The 24736-nt window shown below is 37.4% G+C and overlaps 1 protein-coding gene across 4 annotated transcripts in view; it reads right to left on the bottom strand.

The window, feature by feature from the left end:
- Nucleotides 1-24736, bottom strand: part of LRRC6 (leucine rich repeat containing 6) — a 121706-nt gene that overhangs the window by 87249 nt on the left and 9721 nt on the right. For all 4 annotated transcript variants that reach the window (XM_037803477.1, XM_037803479.1, XM_037803480.1 and 1 more), the window contains exon 3: nucleotides 23230-23307. In XM_037803477.1, the coding sequence (XP_037659405.1) occupies nucleotides 23230-23307 (78 nt within the window). The remainder of the gene's footprint in view (nucleotides 1-23229; nucleotides 23308-24736) is intronic.

Genomic DNA, 24736 nt, shown 5'->3' on the forward strand with positions numbered 1-24736 from the left:
ACAAAGAAAAGAAAATGGAAGGCAAGGAGGGAGGGAGGGAGAAAAGGAGAGAGGAACTTAAAGAAATAATTTATTTTAAAGAGGCTAAGAAAAAGAAAAAGCCTCCTTCTAATCAGATACTTGAGATTTTTTCAGAACTCTGAGAATGGAGAGAATACTCTAAAATTTTCCAGAGAAAAAGAGAGGTTTCCTACACTGGAGCCAGAATCAGATCAGCATCAGGTTTTTAAAAGGCTACACAGAATGCTAGAATGTCATGGAGGAGTATCTTCAAACTTCTAGAAGAAAATAATTTTATACCTAACATTCTATACACATCCCAGTAACACTGTTAAAACACTAAAAGAAATGAAGTATAATTTATAATTCTACCCCCCCAAAAAAGTCTTTCAAAAATGAAAGTGGAGGCGGGGCAAGATGGCGGAGTGGTGAGGAGCAGAATTTCGTCTCTCCCCTAAAGCAGCTGGCAATTACCCGAGAACTATATGAAACAGTGCTTTCGGGGCCTCCAGTAATCAGTCACACATCGGAGGCAAGTTTGGAATTGGAGGAAAAGCTGAGATCACAGCTCCCTGAAAGGGGGGAAAAAAAAAACAAAAAACAGCAATCTGCTGAGGGCAAGAAGGGAGGCTCAACCCAGCCTCAACTGCAGAATTAATTAACAAATTAATTAACTAATTTTGGGAGCTGGGGTGCTAAAGAAGAGCTGGGCTCCGAGAAGTGGGGGTACGTAAAAGTGGGCACCCATTCCCAGACTCCAAAAAAGCCATTTTTTTTTCCCCTACATTTTGTTCCTTCTGGCTTCTCACTGATCCCTTATCTTTTTGCATTTCAATAGCCCCCGGCAGGGGTGGAACTGAAGCCATTGGAGAGTAATTATCAGACAATAGCCCAAAGCATATCTTTAAATGCTCTATTCTGACACTGACAAAACCTCCAGGCTGGGGAAAGACTTTTAAAAGAGACTCTTTTTTTTTTCTTTTTTCTTTTTCTTGTTTTTCTTTTCTATTTTTTTTAATCTAAAAGTAATACATGTGGTTATTTTCTATCGGAAAGCCCAGGTTGAGGGACTAGGCTGGGCTTGGGGGGAGACAGAGTACCCACAGCATCTTTGAGTTCCATATTCACTATTGAAGGTCTCCACCCCCATCTTTAATTGGCAACTCAGGCTGACCAAGGAATCTACCTGGAGAGGCCCCAAAGAGGAGAGGGGAGAAGGGAATAGTGCCCCTGAGAGATAACTGGAGTTCTGAGGATTGGGAGAGTGGAGGGAGGTCCAGCTAAACTGGCAGTCCTCCTTTTGGGAACTCAGACCCCAGGGGCTGGAATTCAGATTCCGGCTTCAGTCAGCCACGCCCCTGACAGGATCAGAGTCACCAGGAGAACTAAAGTCCCCATACCTCCTTAAACTGGTGGGGGAGCTGCAGGCTGGCCAGCGCCACCTGCTGGACAGGAGAGGAAAAGCACCAATTCTAAAGGCCTCATAGGAGGGTCTCCTTCTCAGGAAAACTCCATACCCTCCCAATGAGACCTGGGCCTCACTAGACTGGGAAAATCTGACTAGGGTCGACCATATCTGAGGAGACCCACTCACAAAAAGGTTACATAGAGGCAGAGCAAGAAACAGAAAAAACAAGAGGGGAAAAAGTCTGATCAACTAAATAGAACCTAAGTTAGAGGTCTAGAATAAGTTGAACTGAATAACAGAGGCCAGAGAACAAAGCCAACCAACAAGAAAACCACTAGGTAAAAGATAGAAAACAAGCTCCAAAATAAACTAATCAAGAAAATCAGATGCCTAGACAACTTAAGATAACAAGCCATACCAGGAAACATGAAAACATGGACCAGCCAAAGGAACAAACTAATAGCTCAGCTGAGATACAGGATTGGAGGCAACAAATACTAAATAAATTTGATGAAATTAAGGAAGATATAGCAAAAGAGCTGAAGGATATAAAGAAGACACTGGATGACCCTAAAGAAGAATTCATAAACTTAAAAAAACAAATGGCAGAACTCATGGGAATGAAGGCCACAATGGAGGAGATGAAAAACACAATGGAGGGACACAACAGTAGATTTGAACAGGCAGAAGAAAGATCAGTGAACTGGAAGACAGGTCATTCAAATTCATACACACAAAAGAACAGATGGTGAAAAAAATGGAAAAATATGAGCAGGTTCTTAGGGAGCTGAGTGACAACATGAAACACACAAATATACGTGTTATGGGTATCCCAGAAGGAAAAGAGAGGGGAAAAGGGGCAGAAGGAGTAATAGAAGACATATTCACTGAACATTTCCCAACTCTAATAAAAGACAGAAAATTAGAGATTCAAGAAGTACAACGTACCCCAAATAGAATAGATCCCAATAGACCTACTCCAAGACACTTAGTGGTCAGATTGTCCAATGTCAAAGACAAAGAGAGGATTCTGAAAGCAGCAAGAGAAAAGTGATCCATCACATACAAGGGAAGGTCAATAAGACTATGTACAGATTTCTCTGCAGAAACCATGGAGGCAAGAAGACAGTGGCATGATGTATTTAAGATACTGAAAGAGAGAAACTGCCAACGAAGAATTCTATATCCAGCAAAACTTTCCTTCAAAAATGAGGGAGAGATTAAAACATTTTCAGACAAACAGACACTGAGAGAGTTTGTGAATAAGAGACCAGCACTACAAGAAATACTAAAGGGAGTGCTATAGGCTGATAGGAAAATACAGGAGAGAGAGAGTTGGAGAAGAGTGCAGAAATGAAGATTATCAGGAAAGGTAAAAGGAGAGGAAAAAATAAGATATGACATATGAATTCCAAAAAACAAAATGGTAGTAGAAAGTACTGCCCTTACAGTAATAACATTAAATGTAAATGGATTAAACTTCCCAAAGAAAAGACACAAACTGGCAGAAAGGATTAAAAAACAGGACCCATCTATATGTTGTCTACAAGAAACTCACTTTAGACACAAGGACAAAAATAGACTGAAAGTGAAAAGTTGGAAAAAGATATTTCATGCAAACAACAAACAAAAAAGCGGGAGTAGCTATATTAATATCAGACAAGTTAGACTTCAAAAGCGAAACAATTAAAAGAGACAAAGAAGGACACTATACATTAATAAAAGGGTCAATTCATCAAGAAAACATAACAATCATAAATATTTATGCACCAAGCCAGAATGCCCCAAAATTCATGAGGCAAACACTGCGATCACTGAAAGGAGAAATAGATACCTCTACAATAATAGTTGGAGACTTCAATACACCACTCTCATCAATGGATAGAACATCTAGACAGAGGATCACTAAAGAAACAGAGATGTTGAATTGTATGATAAATGAACTAGACTTGACAGACATTTATAGAACACTACATCCAACAACAGCAGGATACACTTTTTTCTCAAGTGCTCATGGAACATTCTCTAGGTTAGACCACATGTTGGGTCACAAAGCAAGTCTCAACAAATTTAAAAATATTGATATTATACAAAACACTTTCTCAGACCACAATGGAATGAAGTTGGAAATAAATAAAAGGCAGAAGGTCATAAAATTCACAAACATATGGAGGCTAAACAACACCCTCTGAGAAAACCAGTGGGTAAAGGAAGAAATTACAAGAGAAATTAGTAAATACCTCGAGGCAAATGACAATGAAAACACAACTTATCAAAACTTATGGGATGCAGCAAAGGCGGTGCTGAGAGGGAAATTTATTGCCCTAAATGCCTATATTAAAAGAGAAGAGAGAGCAAAAAATGAAGAGTTAACTGCTCACCTGGAGGAATTAGAGAAAGAACAGCAAACTAACCCTAAAGCAAGCACAAGGGAAGAAATAACAAAGATTAGAGCAGAAATAAATGCAATTGAGAACAGTAAAACAATAGAGAGAATCAACAAAACCAGAAGTTGGTTCTTTGAGAAAATCAATAAAATTGATGGACCACTGGCTAGGCTAACAAAAAAAAAGGGAGAGCAGATGCAAATAAACGCAATCAGAAATGGGAAAGGAAATATAACTACCGACCCTGCAGAAATTAAGGAGATAATCAGAAGATACTACGAGCAACTATATGCTAATAAACTAGACAACTTAGATGAAATGGACAACTTCCTAGAAAAGCATTAACAACCAACATTAACTCAAGAACAAATAGATGACCTCAACAAACCAATCACAAGTAAAGAGATTGAGTCAGTCATCAAAAAGCTCCCAAAAAGGAAAAGCCCAGGACCAGATGGTTTCACATGTGAATTCTACCAAGCATTCAAGAACGAATTAGTACCAATCCTGCTCAAACTCTTCAAAAAAATTGAAGCAGACGGAAAGCTACCTAACTCTTTCTATGAAGCCAACATCACCCTAATACCAAAACCAGACAAAGATACTACAAAAAAAAAAAAATTATAGATCAATTTCTTTAATGAATATAGACGCAAAAATCCTCAACAAAATACTCGCAAATCGAATCCAGCAGCACATTAAAAGAATTATACACCACGACCAGGTGGGATTTATTCCAGGTATGCAAGGCTGGTTCAACACAAGAAAATCAATTAATGTAACACACCACATCAATAAATCAAAGCAGAAGAACCACATGATCATCTCAATTGATGCAGAAAAGGCATTTGACAAAATTCAACATCCTTTCCTGATGAAAATACTTCAAAGGATAGGAATAGAAGGGAACTTTTTCAATATGATAAAGGCAATATATGAAAAACCCACAGCTAACATCACACTCAATGGGGAGAGACTGAAAGCTTTTCCTATAAGATCACGAACAATACAGGGATGTCCACTATCACCACTGTTATTCAACATTGTGCTGGAAGTTCTAGCTAGAGCAATTAGGCAAGAAAAAGAAATAAAAGGCATCCAAATTGGAGAGGAAGAAGTAAAACTTTCACTATTTGCAGATGACATGATTCTGTATGTAGGAAATCCAGAAAAATCTACAGCAAAGCTATTAGAACTAACTAATGAATACAGCAAATTAGCAGGCTACAAGATCAACACGCAAAAATCTGTAGTGTTCCTATACACAAGTAATGTGCAACAAGAGGAGGAAATCAAGAAAAAAATCCCATTTACAATAGGAACCAAAAGAATCAAGTATTTAGGAATAAACTTAACCAAGGACACAAAAGACCTTTACACAGAAAACTATAAGAAACTGCTAAAAGAAATTGAACAAGACCTAAAAAAATGGAAGAACATACCATGTTCATGGACTGGAAGACTAAATATAGTTAAGATGGCAATTTTACCTAAACTGATTTACAGATTCAATGCAATATCAATTCAAATCCCAACAACTTACTTTGCAGAAATAGAAAAACGAATAACTAAATTTATTTGGAAGGGTAAGGTGCCCCAAATAGCCAAAAATATCTTGAGAAAGAGGAATGAAGTGGGAGGTCTCACACTACCTAACTTTGAAGCATATTACAAAGCTACAGTGCTAAAAACAGCATGGTACTGGCATAAGGACAGATATACTGATCAATGGAATCAAATTGAGTGTTCAGAAGTAGACCCTCGCATCTACGGACAACTGATCTTTGATAAGGCAGTGAAGCCGAAGCAACTGGGAAAGAGCAGCCTGTTCAATAAATGGTGTTTGGAGAATTGGATATCCATTTCCAAAAGAATGAAAGAGGATGTCCATCTCACACCTTATACCAAAATTAACTCAAAGTGGATCAAAGACCTCAACATTAACACCAAGACCATAAAACTCTTAGAAGAAAATGTAGGGCAATATCTTAAAGATCTTGTGATGGGAGGTGGTTTCTTAGACCTCACACCCAAGGCGCGAGCAACCAAAGGACAAATAGACAAATGGGATCTCCTCAAAATTAAACACTTTTGTACATCAAAGGACTTTGTCAGAAAAGTAAAAAGGCAACCTACACAATGGGAGATGATATCTGGAAACCACATATCAGATAAGGGTTTAATATCCCGAATATATAAAGGAATCCTGCATCTCAATAACAGAAAGACAAACAATCCAATTAAAAAATGGGCAAAGGACATGAACAGACATTTTTCTGAAGAGGAAATACAAATGGCTCAAAAACATATGAAAAAATGCTCAACTTCACTGGCTATTAAGGAAATGCAAATCAAAACCACAATGAGATATCATCTCACACCTACCAGAATGGCCATTATCCAAAAAACAGAAAGTGACAAGTGCTGGAGAGGATGTGGAGAAAGAGGCACACTTATTCATTGTTGGTGGGAATGTAGAATGGTGCAACCACTCTGGAAGACAGTGTGGAGGTTCCTCAGGAAGCTAAATGTAGATTTGCCATATGACCCAGCTATTCCATTGCTAGGTACATACTCAGAGGAACTGAAACTTAAGACACAAACAGACATTTGTAAACTGATGTTTATTGCAGCATTATTCACAATTGCCAAGAGATGGAAACAGCCCAAATGTCCATCAAAGGACGAGTGGATAAACAAACTGTGGTACATACACATGATGGAATATTATGCAGCTGTAAGACAGAACAAAGACATGGATCATGTCATAATGTGGATGAACCTTGAGGACATTATGTTGAGTGAAGTTAGCCAGAAACAAAAGGACAGATTCTGTATGGTCTCACTAATATGAATAGACATTAATGAAGAAACTTTGGGAGTTAAAAGCTGACAACACAGGCGACCAGGAGATAGAAAGAGGGCAGAGACCAGCCATTTGATGCTGAAGGACTACAGAATGTTTAGGATTGATTGCATAGATCCATAAATAGATAGCATAATACTGTGTGATGGTAGCACAGTATTGTAAGTACACTGAACAAAGGTGTCTGTGAGTAAAGCTGAAAGAGGTGGGATAGGAGAATGTATGACATCAGAGGTAAAGATAGATGATAAAGACTGGGACTGTACAACTTGGCAAAAACTGGAGTGGCCAATGACTGTTACTAAATATACAAATATAAAAATGTTTTTGCATGTGGGAAAGCAAATGAATGTCAACCATGTAGAGAGTTGAAAAGGGGATGATATTCAGGAAAAAACATAATCAAAGCAAACTGGAGTCTATGGTCAACAGTAACATTGTAATATACATCCATTAAATGTAACAAAGGCAATATGCCAATGCTAAATGTATATGAGGGGGATACAGGGGAGGAATATGGGATTCTTGGTAGTGGTGTTATTTGCTATCCTTACTAGTATATTGTATTGTATGACATGTTATTTTTCTTTTTATCATTTTTTTCTTATTGCTAAAAAAAATTTTTTTCTTGTAGTAATCAATATGTTCAAGTGCTGATTGTGGTGATAAATGTACAACTTTATGATGATACCATGAACAACTGATTGTACACTGTGGATAAATGTATGGTATGTGAATATAACTCTATAAATTTGTAGGAAAATATATATATAGGAGTAAAAGTGTTGGAGAAAACATGGTGAGAGGGATGATGCCTCACCAATATGGACTAACTACAATGTGTAAACTCGGAGTTGAATCTTAGAACATAGCCTAACGTGGACATAATAATTGTAATAGTCCCTAGATTGTAAGCTCTTACAGCAGTTAACTCTATCCCTGAATTGTAATGCCTATCTCTAAACTTTGAGATGCTGATCCCCTAGAGTATAACCTGATTGGTCTCTGGAACAACGCATATCTCTGAGACACCTGAAACTCAGAGCTAGAGCTTGGCAGATATGAATGTCACTATTAGCGCATACAGCCACTGTCAAAAAAAAAAAAAAAGGCTGAGAAAGAGCCCAGACTTCAATTAGTGATATGAATGAAGCAGGTCTGGTTAAGACCAGGGCAAGCCAAGCCAAAGGGTAAAGGTTGAAACTGATTGTGTTTTAAAACTTCAACTTCCGTGTGAGACCAAGGGAAGAGATATCTATTTGGTACAGGATCTAAATTTTCTAAACGGTACAACTCTACAGTCGATTTGCTCAAACACCACAATTGCATGGAACTTTGACTAGGAAGTGAGATACGGTAGGTTAGTATAGGCTGGAGTGAAATAGTGACACATCCCAGAGTAATTTGGGCAGATAATAAAAAATATATTTACAGCCTCCCCTTCCCCGGCCCCGAGGATCTGGGGGAAGGTGTGGATGTGTTGGACATCCTCACCTGGACTGGGGTTGATGTTGTCACAAACACTGGGACTGGCAGTTTGATGTGCTGAGCCCTCGTTCATGGGACTTGCCCTTATGAATCTCGTTACCGCAAAGGACAGTCTAAACTTGCATGTAGTTGAGCCTAAGAGTCTCCCCCTGAGTACCTCTTTGTTGCTCAGATGTGGCCCTCTCTCTCTCTAACTCAGCCATCTCGACAGGTGAACTCGCTGCCCTCCCCACTACGTGGGACCCAACTCCCAGGGGTGTAAATCTTCCTGGCAATGCAGAATATGACTCCCGGGGATGAATGTGGACTCGGCATCGTGGGACTGAGAGTATCTTCTTGACCAAAAGAGGGATGCAAAATGAGACGAAATAGTTTCAGTGGCTGAGAGATTTCAAATGGAGTCGAGAGGTCCCTCTGGTGGACATTCTTATGCACTATATACATGACACCTCTTAGGTTTTAATGTATTGGAATAGCTAGAAGTAAATACCTGAAACTACCAAACTCCAACCCAGCAGTCTGGACTCCTGAAGACAATTATATAATAATGTAGATTACAAGGGGTAACAGCGTGATTGTGAAGACCTTGTGGATCACACCCCCTTTATCTAGTGTATGGATGAGTAGAAAAATGGGGATAAAAACTAAAGGACAAATGGGGTGGGATGGGGGGATGATTTGGGTGTTCTTTTTCACTTTTATTTTTTATTCTTGTTCTGGTTCTTTCTGATGTACGGAAAATGTTCAGAGATAGATTGTGGTGATGAACGCATAACTATGTTATCATACCGTGGACAGTGGATTGTATACCATGGATGATTGTATGGTGTGTGAATGTATTTCAATAAAACTGAATTTAATAAAAAAAAAAAAAAACGAAAGTGAGGAGGCGGAGCAAGATGGCGGATTGGTGAACTGTTTGTTTTAGTTACTCTTCCAGGAAAGTAGGTGGAAAGCCAGGAACTGCGTGGACTGGACACCGCAGAGCAATCTGACTTTGGGCATACTTCATACAACACTCATGAAAATGTGGAACTGCTGAGATCAGCGAAATCTGTAAGTTTTTGTGGCCAGGGGACCCGTGCCCCTCCCTGCCAGGCTCAGTCCCGTGGGAGGAGGGGCTGTCAGCTCCGGGAAGAAGGGAGAACTGCAGTGGCAGCTCTTATCGGAAACGCATTCTACTGATCCAAACTCCAACCATAGATAGACTGAGACCAGACACCAGAGAATCTGACAGCAGCCAGCCCAGCAGAGAGGAGAAAGGCATAGCAAAAAAACAGGAAGAAAAACTCAAAAATAAAAGCGGAGGCTTTTTGGAGTTCTGGTGAACATAGAAAGGGGAAGGGCAGAGCTCAGGCCCTGAGGCTCATAGGCAAATCCCGAAGAAAAACTGATCTCTCTGCCCCCTGGTTCTTTCCTTAATGGCCCTAATTGCTTTGTCTCTTAGCATTTCAATAACCCATTAGATCTGCGAGGAGGCTTTTTTTTTTAATCTTTTTTTTTTCTGTTTCTAAAACAATTAGTCTAATTAATTGTTTTAAGCCCAATACAGAAAGCCTCAAAGACTTGCAATTTGGGCAGGTCAAGACAAGAGCAGAACTAAGAGAGCTCTGAGACAAAAGGCAATAATCCAGTGGCTGAGAAAATTCACTAAACAACACAACTTCCCAAGAAAAGGGGGGTGTCCGCTCACAGCCATCGTCCTGGTAGACAGGAAACACTCCTGCCCATTGCCAGCCCCATAGCCCAGAGCTGCCCCAGACAACCCAGTGTGACGGAAGTGCTTCAAATAATACGCACACACCACAAAACTGGGCGTGGACATTAGCCTTCCCTGCACCCTCAGCTGGTTGTCCCAGAGCTGGGAAGGTGGAGCAGTGTGAATTAACAAAGCCCCATTCAGCCATCATTTCAGCAGACTGGGAGCATCCCTACACAGCCCAGCAGCCCAGAACTGCCCTGGGGGGACGGCACTCACCTATGACATAGCACAGTCATCCCTCAACAGAGGACCAGGGGGTGCACGGCCTGGAAGAGGGACCCACTCTCAAGTCTCAGGGGTCATATGCCAATACCAAGGACTTGTGGGTCAGTGGCAGAGACAAACTGTGGCAGGACTGAACTGAAGGATTAGACTATTGCAGCAGCTTTAAAACTCCAGGAACACCAGGGAGATTTGATTGTTAGAGCAATCCCCCCCTCCCTGACCGCCCAGACACATGCCCCATATACAGGGCGGGCAACACCAACTACACATGCAAGCTTGGTACACCAATTGGACCCCACAAGACTCACTACCCCACTCACCACAAAGGCAAAGCAGGGGAGAACTGGCTTCTGGAGAACAGGTGGCTCATGGACACCACCTGCTGGTTAGTTAGAGAAAGTGTACTCCACGAAGCTGTAGATTTGATAAATTAGAGATAAGGACTTCAATTGGTCTACAAATCCTAAAAGAACCCTATCAAGTTCAGCAAATGCCAAGAGGCCAAAAACAACAGAAAATTCTAAAGCATATGAAAAAACCAGACAATATGGATAACCCAAGCCCAAGCACCCAAATCAAAAGATCAGAAGAGACACAGTACCTAGAGCAACTAATCAAAGAACTAAAGATGAACAATGAGACCATAGTACGGGATACAAAGGATATCAAGAAGACCCTAGAAGAGCATAAAGAAGACATTGCAAGACTAAATAAAAAAATAGATGATCTTATGGAAATTAAAGAAACTGTTGACCAAATTAAAAAGATTCTGGATACTCATAGTACAACACTAGAGGAAGTTGAACAACGAATCAGTGACCTGGAAGATGACAGAATGGAAAATGAAAGCATAAAAGAAAGAATGGGGAAAAAATTGAAAAAATCTAAAGGGACCTCAGGGATATGACAGATAATATAAAAGGTCCAAATATAAGACTCATTGGTGTTCCAGAAGAAGAAGAAAAGGGTAAAGGTCTAGGAAGAGTATTCAAATAAATTGTTGGGGAAAACTTCCCAAATCTTCTAAACACCATAAATACACAAATCATAAATGCCCAGCGAACTCCAGATAGAATAAATCCAAATAAACCCACTCCAAGACATCTTCTGATCACACTGTCAAACACGGAAGAGAAGGAGCAAGTTCAGAAAGCAGCAAGAGAAAAGCAATTCACCACATACAAAGGAAACAGCATAAGACTAAGTAGTGACTACTCAGCAGCCACCATGGAGGCCAGAAGGCAGTGGCACGATATATTTAAAATTCTTAGTAAGGAAAATTTCCAACCAAGAATACTTTATCCAGCAAAGCTCTCCTTCAAATTTGAGGGAGAGCTTAAATTTTTCACAGACAAACAAATGCTGAGAGACTTTGCTAACAAGAGATCTGCCCTACTGGAGATACTAAAGGGAGCCCTACAGACAGAGAAACAAAGAAAGGACAGAGAGACTTGGAGAAAGGTTCAATACTAAAGAGATTTGATATGGGTACATTAAAGGATATTAATAGAGAGAGGGGAAAAATATATATATGACAAACATAAACCAAAGGATAAGATGGCTGATTCAAGAAATGTCTTCATGGTTATAATGTTGAATCTGAATGGATTAAACTCTTCAATTAAAAGATATAGATTCACAGAATGGATTAAAAAAATGAACCATCAATATGTTGCATACAAGAGACTCATCTTAGACACAGGGACACAAAGAAATTGAAAGTGAAAGGATGAAAAAAAATATTTCATGCCAGCTACAGGCAAAAGATAGCAGGTATAAGCAATATTAATCTCAGATAAAATAGACTTTAAATGCAGGGATGTTTTGAGAGACAAAGAAGGCCACTACATACTAATAAAAGGGGCAATTCAACAAGAAGAAATAACAATCATAAATGTTTATGCACCTAATCAAGGTGCCACAAAATACATGAGAGAAACACTGGCAAAACTAAAGGAAGCAATTGATGTTTCCACAAAAATTGTAGGAGACTTCAACACATCACTCTCTCCTATACATAGATCAACCAGACAGAAGACCAATAAGGAAATTGAAAACCTAAACAATCTGATAAATGAATTAGATTTAACAGACATATATAGAACATTACATCCCAAATTACCAGGATACACATACTTCTCTAGTGCTCACGGAACTTTCTCCAGAATAGATCATATGCTGGGACATAAAACAAGCCTCAAAAAATTTAAAAGGATTGAAATTATTCAAAGCACATTCTCTGACCACAATGGAATACAATTAGAAGTCAATAACCATCAGAGACTTAGATAATTCACAAATACCTGGAGGTTAAACAACACACTCCTAAACAATCAGTGGGTTAAAGAAGAAATAGCAAGAGAAATTGCTAAATATATAGAGACGAATGAAAATGAGAACAGAACATACCAAAACCTACGGGATGCAGCAAAAGCAGTGCTGAGGGGGAAATTTATAGCACTAAACGCATATATTAAAAAGGAAGAAACAGCCAAAATCAAAGAACTAGTGGATTAACTGAAGAAGCTAGAAAATGAACAGCAAACCAATCCTAAACCAAGTAGAAGAAAAGAAATAACAAGGATTACAGCAGAAATAAATGACATAGAGAACAAGAAAATAATAGAGGATAAATATCACCAAAAGTTGGTTCTTTGAGAAGATTAACAAGATTGACAAGCCCCTAGCTAGACTGACAAAATCAAAAAGAGAGAAGACCCATATAAACAAAATAATGAATGAGAAAGGTGAAATAACTGCAGATCCCGAAGAAATTTAAAAAATTATAAGAGGATACTATGAACAACTGTATGGCAACAAACTGGATAATGAAGAGGAAATTGACAATTTCCTGGAAACATATGAACAACCTAGAATGACCAGAGAAGAAACAGAAGACCTCAACCAACCCATCACAAGCAAAGAGATCCAATCAGTCATCAAAAATCTTCCCACAAATAAATGCCCAGGGCCAGATGGTTTCACAGGGGAATTCTAACAAACTTTCCAGAAAGAACTGACACCAATCTTACTTAAACTCTTTCAAAACATTGAAGAAAACGGAACACCACCTAACTCATTTTATGAAGCTAACACCAATATAATACCAAAACCAGGCAAAGATGCTACAAAAAAGGAAAACTAACGGCCAATCTCCCTAATGAATATAGATGCAAAAATCCTCAACAAAATACTTGCAAATCAAATCCAAAGACACATTAAAAAAATCATACGCCATGACCAAGTGGGGTTCATTCCAGGCATGCAAGGGTGGTTCAACATAAGAAAATCAATCAACGTATTACAACACATTAACAATTCAAAAGAGAAAAATCAAATGATCATCTCAATAGATGCTGAAAAAGCATTTGACAAAATCCAATATCTGTTTTTGATAAAAACACTTCAAAATGTACGAATTGAAGGAAACTTCCTCAATATGATAAAGAGCATATATGAAAAACCCACAGCCAGCATAGTACTCAATGGTGAGAGACTGAAAGCCTTCCCTCTAAGATCAGGAACAAGACAAGGATGCCCGCTATCAACACTGTTATTCAACATTGTGCTAGAAGTGCTAGCCAGGGCAATCCGGCAAGAAAAGAAATAAAAGGCATCCAAATTGGAAAAGAAGAAGTAAAACTGTCGTTGTTTGCAGATGACATAATCTTGTATCTGGAAAACCCTGAGAAATCGACGATACAGCTACTAGACCTAATAAACAAATTTAGCAAAGTAGCGGGATACAAGATTAATGCACATAAGTCAGTAATGTTTCTATATGCTAGAAATGAACGAACGGAAGAGACACTCAAGAAAAAGATACCATTTTCAATAGCAACTAAAAAAATCAAGTACCTAGGAATAAACTTAACCAAAGATGTAAAAGACCTATACAAAGAAAACTACATAACGCTACCAAAAGAAATAGAAGGGGACCTTAAAAGATGGAAAAATACTCCATGTTCCTGGATAGGAAGGCTAAATGTTATTAAGATGTCAATTCTACCCAAACTCATCTACAGATTCAATGCAAACCCAATCAAAATTCCAACAACCTACTTTGCAGACTTGGAAAAGCTAGTTATCAAATTTATTTGGAAAGGGAAGATGCCTCAAATTGCTAAAGACACTCTAAAAAAGAAAAACCAAGTGGGAGGACTTACACTCCCTGACTTTGAAGCTTATTATAAAGCCACAGTTGTCAAAACAGCATGGTACTGGCACAAAGATAGACATATAGATCAATGGAATTGAATTGAGAATTCAGAGATAGACCCTCAGATCTATGGCCAACTGATCTTTGATAAGGCCCCCAAAGTCACTGAACTGAGTCATAATGGTCTTTTCAACAAATGGGGCTGGGAGAGTTGGATATCCATATCCAAAGGAATGAAAGAGGACCCCTACCTCACACCCTATACAAAAATTAACTCAAAATGGACCAATGATCTCAATATAAAAGAAAGTACCATAAAACTCCTAGAAGATAATGTAGGAAAACATCTTCAAGACCTTGTATTAGGCAGACACTTCCTAGACTTTACACCCAAAGCACAAGCAACAAAAGAAAAAATAGATAAATGGGAACTCCTCAAGCTTAGAAGTTTCTGTACCTCAAAGGAATTTCTCAAAAAGGTAAAGAGACAGCCAACTCAATGGGAAAAAATTTTTGGAAACCATGTATCTGACAAAAGACTGATATCTTGCATATATAAAGAAATTCTACAACTCAATGACAATAGTACAGACAGCCCAATTATAAAATGGGCAAAAGATATGAAAAGACAGTTCTCTGAAGAGGAAATACAAATGGCCAAGAAACACATGAAAAAATGTTCAGCTTCACTAGCTATTACAGAGCTGCAAATTAAGACCACAATGAGATACCATCTCACACTGATTAGAATGGCTGCCACTAAACAAACAGGAAACTACAAATGCTGGAGAGGATGTGGAGAAATTGGAACTCTTATTCATTGTTGGTGGGACTGTATAATGGTTCAGCCACTCTGGAAGTCAGTCTGGCAGTTCCTTAGAAAACTAGATACAGAGTTACCATTCAATCCAGCGATTGCACTTCTCGGTATATACCCAGAAGATCGGAAAGCAGTGACACGAACAGATATCTGCACGCCAATGTTCATAGCAGCATTACTCACAATTGCCAAGAGATGGAAACAACCCAAATGGCCTTCAACAGATGAGTGGATAAATAAAATGTGGTATATACACACAATGGAATACTACACGGCAGTAAGAAGGAACGATCTCGTGAAACATGACAACATGGATGAACCTTGAAGACATAATGCTGAGCAAAATAAGCCAGGCACAAAACGAGAAATATTATATGCTACCACTAATGTGAGCTCTGAAAAATGTAAAACAAATGGTTTATAATGTAGAATGTAGGGGAACTAGCAATAGAGAGCAATTAAGGAAAGGGGAACAATAATCCAAGAAGAACAGATAAGCTATCATGGGTAAATTTAACGTTCTGGGAATGCCCAGGAATGACTATGGTCTGTTAATTTCTGATGGGTATAGTAAGAACAAGTTCACAGAAATGTTGCTATATTAGGTAACTTTCTTGGGGTAAAGTAGGAACAGGTTGGAAGTAAAGCAGTTATCTTAGGTTAGTTATCTTGTTCTTACTCCCTTGTTATGGTCTCTTTGAAATGTTCTTTCATTGTATGTTTTTTTTTAATTATTTTTTTTTATTTTTTTATTTTTCATACAGTTGATTTAAAAAAAAAAAAGTTAAAAAAAACAAGGAAAAAAATATGTAGAGCCCCCTTGAGGAGCCTGTGGAGAATGCAGGGGGATTGGCCTACTCCACCTCGATGGTTGCTAGCATGACCACAGCCATAGGGGACTGGTGGTTTGATGGGTTGAGCCCTCTACCACAGGATTTACCCTTGAGAAGACTGTTGCTGCAAAGGAGAGGCTAGGCCTCCCTATAATTGTGCCTAAGAGCCTCCTCCCGAATGCCTCTTTGTTGCTCAGATGTGGCCCTCTCTCTCTAGCTAAGCCAACTTGAAAGGTGAAATCACTGCCCTCCCCCCTACGTGGGATCAGACACCCAGGGGAGTGAATCTCCCTGGCAACATGGAATATGACTCCTGGGAAGGAATGTAGACCCGGCATCGTGGGATGGGGAACATCTTCTTGACCAAAAGGGGGATGTGAAAGGAAATGAAATAAGCTTTAGTGGCAGAGATTCCAAAAGGAGCCGAGAGGTCACTCTGGTGGGCACTCTTACGCACAATTTAGACAACCCTTTTTAGGTTTTAATCAATTGGCGTAGCTGGTGGTAGATACCTGAAACTATCAAACTACAACCCAGAACCCATGAATCTCGAAGACAATTGTATAAAAATGTAGCTTATAAGTGGTGACAGTGGGATTGGGAAAGCCATAAGGAACACACTCCCCTTTGTCTAGTTTATGGATGGATGAGTAGAAAAACAGGGGAAGGAAACAAACAAACAGACAAGGTACCCAGTGTTCTTTTTTACTTTAATTGCTCTTTTTCACTTTAATTATTATTTTTGTTATTTTTGTGTGTGTGCTAATGAAGGTGTCAGGGATTGATTTAGGTGATGAATGTACAACTATGTAATGGTACTGTGAACAATCGAATGTACGATTTGTTTTGTATGACTGCGTGGTATGCGAATATATCTCAATAAAATGAAGATTAAAAAAAATGAAAGTGAAATAAGACTTCAGATATTCAAAACCTGAAAGAATTCATCACCAGCAGACCAGCATTTTAAGAAATGTTAATAGAAGTTCTCCAGGTAGAAGAAAACAGTATCAGAGGGTAGTATTAATCTACATGAAGAAATGATAAGATGATAAGCTCAAAATGCATACTATAAACCCTAAAACAACCACTAAAATAACAAAACAGTTATAGCTAATAAGACCAGAGTAGAGATAAAAGGAAATAATAAAAATATTCAGTTAATGCAAAAGAAAGCAGATAAACAGTAGAAAGGGAACAAACGGAACAAATGGGACAAATAGAAAAAATAGCAATATAGGATAGGTAGAAGAACCTAACCATGTACATTATATGTCATAATCTCATTAAATATAAATGGTCCAGAGTGACATTGGTGGAAACAGTGAGGTAAGGGCCTTAGAAAATTCACACCTCCATAAAAGAAACAAAAAAACCTGGCAAAAAATGGTCAGAATCAACTTTTTCAGAACTCTAGAATTAAACCAAAGGCTTGCAGCAACCTGAAGATCATTTATTCACGAAAAATTGCTGAATATTGATAACAGCAAGCTTTGTGATGCTTCAACTTGCCCTTCTCCTATCCCCTGCTTTCTAGCCCAGCAGAAGCTTTGAAAAATAATAACAATAAAAAGCATTCCCAGTGTAGCCGGGCAGTCACCGGAAGCAACAGGATGGAACCGGGGCTTTTTAAAAGTCTCTTTCCCAAAGAATTATCCTTTTTCTTGTGTGGTGATTCCCAGGAAGACCAAATTTACCAGGCTGACGGTATGCTGAAAACCGTCTCCCCATTTTGTGGAAGGGACTGCATATGGTGAAGACAATGACAGGCACAGGTTTTAACTTCATAGCTGTCTGTAGTAACAGATCACAGTTGGGGCAAACAATAGACTAACCAAGAAGCTTAAAGGAAATTGTGAATAATGAACTCCACATGGGGGCTTTGGAAAACTCCCACATGTTCCTAGGAATCTAGAAAGCCACAGGCAGGGGTAGGGCTGTGCACATGCTCAGGGAAGACCTGTAAAGGCCCTAAAGCTCTCACACTTGGCTGACCTTGTGGTTCTGCAGAAGGAAATGAAAGCTTAGGCACAATTGTAAACTGTGGCTGAGTGTGGAAGGAGTGTCCCACACTCACACCAAGCCGCTGAGCAAAAACTGGGAAATTTACTGCTTCTAAGTCTTCAAGGAAACCTCTGTCTAATCATTAGCCAACCAAGAAACTACCACGGCAACACATGACAAAGAACACACACTTAACAGAATAAGTTTAGAAAAGTCAGTAAACAAACAAAGAACAATAACAATAAGCAACAACAACACATAACCTCAGGGAGGTGAGAGAGTGTGATTTCCAGAGTTGCCACATTATATTATTCAAAATGTCCAGTTTTCCAAAAAATATTATAAGATATTATATATAATTTATATAGAACCAAAAAGTACAGTCCATATACATTTTTTTTGTTTATAACTGTTTTTTTCTCTTAATTGATTTAAGAGATGTCTACATAAAGCAATAATTAATCTACATTAATGGGCACAAAATCCATAAATACGTAATTTGTGGAAATAACAGCATGGGGGAGTAAAGCTATCAAAGAGCAAAATTTTTGTATACTATTGAAATTAAATTGGTATTGATCGAAACTAGAGAGTAGGATGCTAATTGTAATCCCTAGGGCAAGCATTAAGAAAAAAAATAGAGTAAAAGAAAAAACATGAATTAAAATGGTGCACTAGAAAGTATCTTTAACAAGAAAGGAGGAACAGAAAAACAGAAACACGAAAACAATATAAAACAGAAAAACAAATAACAAAATGGCAAACAAAACCTACCTTATCAGAAATTACATCATATAAATGGATTGAACTCTCCAATTCAAAGGCAGAGATTAGCAGAATGGATTAAAAAACAGAATACAACTATATTCTGTCTACAAGAAATGCACTTTCAATTAAAAGACATAGATACTTGGAAAGTGAAAGGATAGAAAAATTTATACCATGCAAACAGCAAATAAAAGAGAGCTGGAGTCTAAACTATTATCAGACAAAACAGTCTTTAAGACTAAAATTGTTACTAGAGACAAGAAGGACATTTTATAATAATAAAAAGCCATCAAGAAGATAAAACTATTATAAACATACATACACCTAACAACAGAGCCCCAAAATACATGAAACAAAAACTGCCAGAAGCATAAAATAGACAGTTCAACAACAACAGGTAGAAACTTCAATACCCATCTTTCAATAAAGAATAGAACAACCAGACAGATCAGTAAGGAAACAGACGTGAATGACACTATAAACCAATTAGACCTAACCAACATCAATAGCACACTCCAACCAACAATAACAGAATACGCATGCTTCTCAAGGGCACATTAAGTATTCTCCAGTACAGATGAAATGTTAGGTTGCAAAACAAGTCTCAATAAATTTTAAAAACATTGAAATCCTACAAAGTTTCTTCTTGGAACACAATGTAATAACACTAGAAATCAATAACAGAAGGAAATTTGTGCTATTCACAAATGTGGAAATTAAACACACATTCCTATATAATCAATGATTCAAAGAATAAATCACAAGGAAAATTAGAAAATACTTTAAGATGAGTGTAAATGAAAAAATAACAAGCCAAACTTAATGGAATTTTTTTTAAAAAAAGCAGTGCTCAGAGGGAAATTTGTACTTGTGAATGCCAACACTTAAAAAAAGAAGAAAAATCTTAAATGAATAACCTAATGTTCTACCTTAAGAAATTATAAAAAGCAGAGCAAACTCAACACAAAGAAAACAAAAGAAAATAAAGATTAGAGCTGAAATAAATAAAACAGAAAACAGAGAATGACAGAGAAAATTAATAAAACCCAAAAACTGGTTCTTTGGAAATATAACAAAATTAACAAACCTTAAGCTAGATTAACCAAGAATAAAAAGAGAAGACTCAAAGTATTAAAATCAGGAAAAAAGAGGGGGCATTACTACTGAACTTACAAAATTAAAAAGGATTATATGAGAATGCCAAGATCAATTTTATGCCAACAAACTAGACAACCTAGATGAAATGAGCAAGTTCCTAGAAATACACAAACTACCAAAACTGAGTCAGGAAGAAACAGAAAATCTGAATAGACCTATAGCAAGTAAAGAGATTGAATTAGTAATAAACAATATTTCCACAAAGAAAAGCCAAGGACCAAATGGCTTCGTTGGTGATTTTTACCAAATGGTTAAAGAAGAATTAACATCATTCATTCACAATTCTTCCAAAAACTAGAAGATGAAGGAGCACTTCCCAATTCATTCTGTGAGGCTGGTATTACCCTGATAGCCATATCAGATATAGACATTTAATGAAAAGAAAGCTACACCAATCCCTCAAGAACTCCTCAACAAAACTTCTCAGACAAAACTCCTCAATGAATACTAGTAAAGTGAATCCAACAGCATGTAAAAAGGATCATATGCCATTACAAGTGGTATTTATCCCAGGAATGCAAGAATTACTGTAATAATAAAGTAAATAAAAATAAAAAATCAATTACCATAATATGTGTTAACAGAAGAAAGGGGAAAAAAACCACACGATCTCAAAAGACACACAAAAATTATCTGAATAAATCCAACCCCCTTTCATCGTAAAACTGAATGAACTAAGAATAGAAAGGAACTTCCTCAACCTAATAAAAGAAACCTATGGGACACCGACAGCTAGCATCAAACTCAACAGTGAAAGGCTGCATGCTTTCCCTCTAAAATCAGAAGCAAGACAATGATGTCCACTCTCACCATTTCTATTTAACATTGTACTTGCTGTTCTGACCAGGGCAATTAAACAAGAAAATGACATAAATGCATCCAGATAGGAAAGGCATAAATAAAACTCTCTCTTTTTGCAGACTGCATGAGCTTATATGTAGAAAATCCTAAAGGATACACACACACACATACACACAACTATTAGAGATAGTACCCAAGCTCAGCAAGTTGAAGGATGCAGAATCAATATACAAAGATCAGTTTTATTTCTATACACAAGCACTGAAAAATCCAAAAACGAAACTGAGAAAACAGTTCTGTTGTTATAGCATCAAAAGTAATAAAAAAATTTAGGAATAAAGTAAACCAAAGAAATGCAAAGACTTCTATACTGAAAACTACAAAACGTTGTTGTTAGAAATTAAAGAAGACCTAAATAAATGGAAAGACACCTTGTGTTCATGGATTGGAAGATTTAATATTGTCAAGATGGCAATACTCCCTAAGGCAATCTACATATTTCATTGCAATCTCTATCAAAATTCCAAATGCTTTTTTTTCCAGAAATTGACAAGCTTCTCCTAAAATGTACATGGAAACACAAGGGACCCAGAAAAGCCAAAACAATTTTGCAAAAGATCAAAGTTGGAGAACTGCACTTCCCGATTTCCAAACCAACTGCAAAACTACAGTAACAAAGACTGTGCTGTACTAGCATAGAGATAGACATATAGATGGATGGAATACAATTGAGATACACCAAATAAATACACACATCATGGTTAATTAATTTTCTACAATGGTGCCAAGACCATTCAAAGGGAAAAAATAGTCTTTTCAACAAACGGCGATGAGACAACTGAATATTCACATGCAAAGGAATGACCTTGGACCCCTACCTCATATGAGACACACAAAAAATAACCCAAAATGGATCAGTGACTTAACAATAAGAAATAAAAGCATAAAACACTTAGAAGAAAATATAGGGGTAAATATTTATCTGGCAATGGATTCCTAACTGACACCAAAAGCATGAATAAGAACAACAAAATAGACAAACTGGAATTAATCAAAATTAAAAATTATTGTGCTACAAATGACATCATCAAAAAAATAAAAATACAACTAATGGAATGGGAGAATATATTTACAAATCACATATCTGATCAGGGCCTAGTATCCATAATATATAACAAATTTTTACAACGAAACAATAAAAAGACAACCCAATTTAAAAATGGGCAAGAATTTAAACAGATATTTCTCCAAACAAGATATAGAAATGGCCAATTAACACATGAAAAAATGCTCAAAATCATTAGTCATTAGGGAAATGCAAATCAAAACCACAATTAGATACTATCTCACATCTACTAAGATGGCTATAATTAAGAAAAAGGGACAAAAACAAGTGTTATAGAAGATGTGGGACAAATTGAGGCCTCATACATTATGGTGCAAGCCTTTGGAAAACATGTTGACAGTTCCTCAGAAAGTTAAATATAGTTAACATATGACCCAGTAATCCCATTCCTAGATATACACCCAAATGAACTGAAAACGTATGTTCATGCAAAAACGTACACAAATGTTCATGGCAACATTATTCATAATAGCCAAAAAGTGGAAACAACACAAATGGCATCAATCAATGAATGCATAAACAAAATAAGGCATATCCATACAATGAAATATTATTTAGCCACAAAAACGAATGAAGTACTGATACATGCTACAACTTGGATGAACCTTGAAAACATTATGCTAGTTAAAGAAGCCAACCACAAAAGGCTACATATCGAATGATTCCATTTACATTAAATATCCAAAATGTGCAAGCCCATGGAGACAGAAAGTAGATGAGTGGTTGCTAGGGGACTGGGGGAGGGACAAATGGGAGTGAAAAGTAACGGGTATGGGGTTTCTTTGCGGAGCAATGCAAATGTTCCAGAACTCAACAGTGGTGACGTTTGCTCAATCTGTGGATATAGTTAAAACCACTAATTTGTACACATTAAAAGGGTAGATTTTATGGTATGTGGATTACAGCTCAATAAAAAACTGTAAAAATCTAAATATTCTGAAAAAGAGACTTTTTGAGAAAAAAATTACATTTGATCCCATGCAAATGTCCATTTGCAGAAAAAAATGGCTAGATAAATCAGTCTACCATCATCCTATTACATAATCCCTCCCCCATTCCTGAATATCAAAATAACAAGGTAGATAGATTATTATGGTAAGGCTCTCCAAGATATATTTCTTCAGGGAATAAATTAACTTTCATAAAAATATTCATAGTATGAACCCATTGATATAAAGCAAAACCATCTTCTATACAAAAAATAGTTAACATAAGTTACCTCTGGGAAGGAGCACAGGTTAGGAAGGGGTGAAGTGGACTTTCTTTTTTGAATCTATATACCTCTTTATTGTTTGAATTTTTACAATAAGTGTTAATAAATATAAGACATGCAAAATGCTAATTTGAAATATACACCTATTGATTAAGCAATACTGTTTATATCTAATTTTAAATCCCATAACAAAATATAAGAAAATTCTTACCTTCCAAATTTTCAATTTTTTCGATGTTGTTTAAAGCTAAATTCAAATATTCAAGTTTCTTGAGTTTGCTAACATTTTCTGAAATATACAAATAACGTAATCAGTTAATCTTCAAGCGAAAAGACATTTTTACATTAATCAATCTATTTTGAAAATGATTAAGAGAGTCTAAGGATTATTATAATGGTTATCAAAACCATACTGCTTTATCAGATCTATACCTGTACATCAGACATTGCTGGCTGCCCATGCAGCATCCATTCCTCCCTCCATCCTTCCCAGGAAGCCCTGTTTTGCTCATGTCTCCACCCAGCCATGACCCAGGGGTTAGGCTTGACCAAGCTGGGCCCATGCATGGCAATCCTATCTCCCTTGCTAGCAGTGAATCAGGAATCCAGGCTGAAGCCAATCAGCCCATGGCATTCGCCTGGTAACCACATCTTGCAGGAAAAGGCCTGTACACCAAGAACTCCCAATCAGATGAAAGAGAAAGATCCACAGTCCATGTTTGGGGATTTTCTTTTATTTTTTTCCTGCTGGGAGTTAAAAAGGAAGCAAGTACTATCCCAACTGATGGACAGCTTGCAACCTTGAGGGGAACTGTATTTAGAATGAAGCCCACACTGGCAGCTAGGGGAGCAGAGAGGAAGAATCAACCAACTCTGAGGCAGATCTGATCTCTAAACATAAACTTGGGCACGATAATAAATTTCCTTACTCTTAAGCCACATTGGGTCATGTTTTCTGGTACCTGTAACCAAAATCATTCTGATACAGGATTATTGTCTTTAATAAATATGACAGCCCATACAGGCAAAACAATAAGTATAAATAAGCCAAGGAATCATTATAGGATGGGGCTTTTTCCAAACAGCTAATAGTACAGTAGCTAATGTTGCTGAGTGCTATTCCTATGCCATACAATGTTCTAAATATTCTGTATATATTACTTCATTTAATCTTCACAATAACCCTATGAAGTAGAAATTATCACTGTCTTCCTTTTATAAATGAAAATACCAAGGTAGAGAGAATTTTTATCCACTTGCTCAATGTTAATTGGCAGAGCCAGGAAGTTTGACTCCAGAGCCTGGTGCTAAACCACTATATTTTATCTTAAAAGACAGAACAGCACTTTCTAAGAGGCCATGAATGCAGAAAACCCTGCTAAGAAACGTGCATTTCAGGTAGTCTACTTAAACAAGGCCTTCTCTGCCCATTTCTCATGGATACCACGAAGATCAAATGTGATGATGTATAATCATCAACATGCTTTCTAAAATTTATACAACATTGTAGATTTGCCCCTACAGACCTGAGAATAACAGTTTACTTCTCTGAGCCTCCGTTTCCTCAGTTTTTAAAATGAGATCTTGGAATAAATTGCTACTAAAGTTTCTCTCAGCAATTAAATTATTCTTCTAAGTAATACTAATGCTTACAAAAATTCTCTCGGCAATATCTGAGCATTCAATAATAACAGATTTGGATGCCCTCTGTGTGCCAA

This window comes from Choloepus didactylus, chromosome 14 (genome assembly GCF_015220235.1).
Source record: "Choloepus didactylus isolate mChoDid1 chromosome 14, mChoDid1.pri, whole genome shotgun sequence".
NCBI lineage: Eukaryota > Metazoa > Chordata > Mammalia > Pilosa > Megalonychidae > Choloepus > Choloepus didactylus.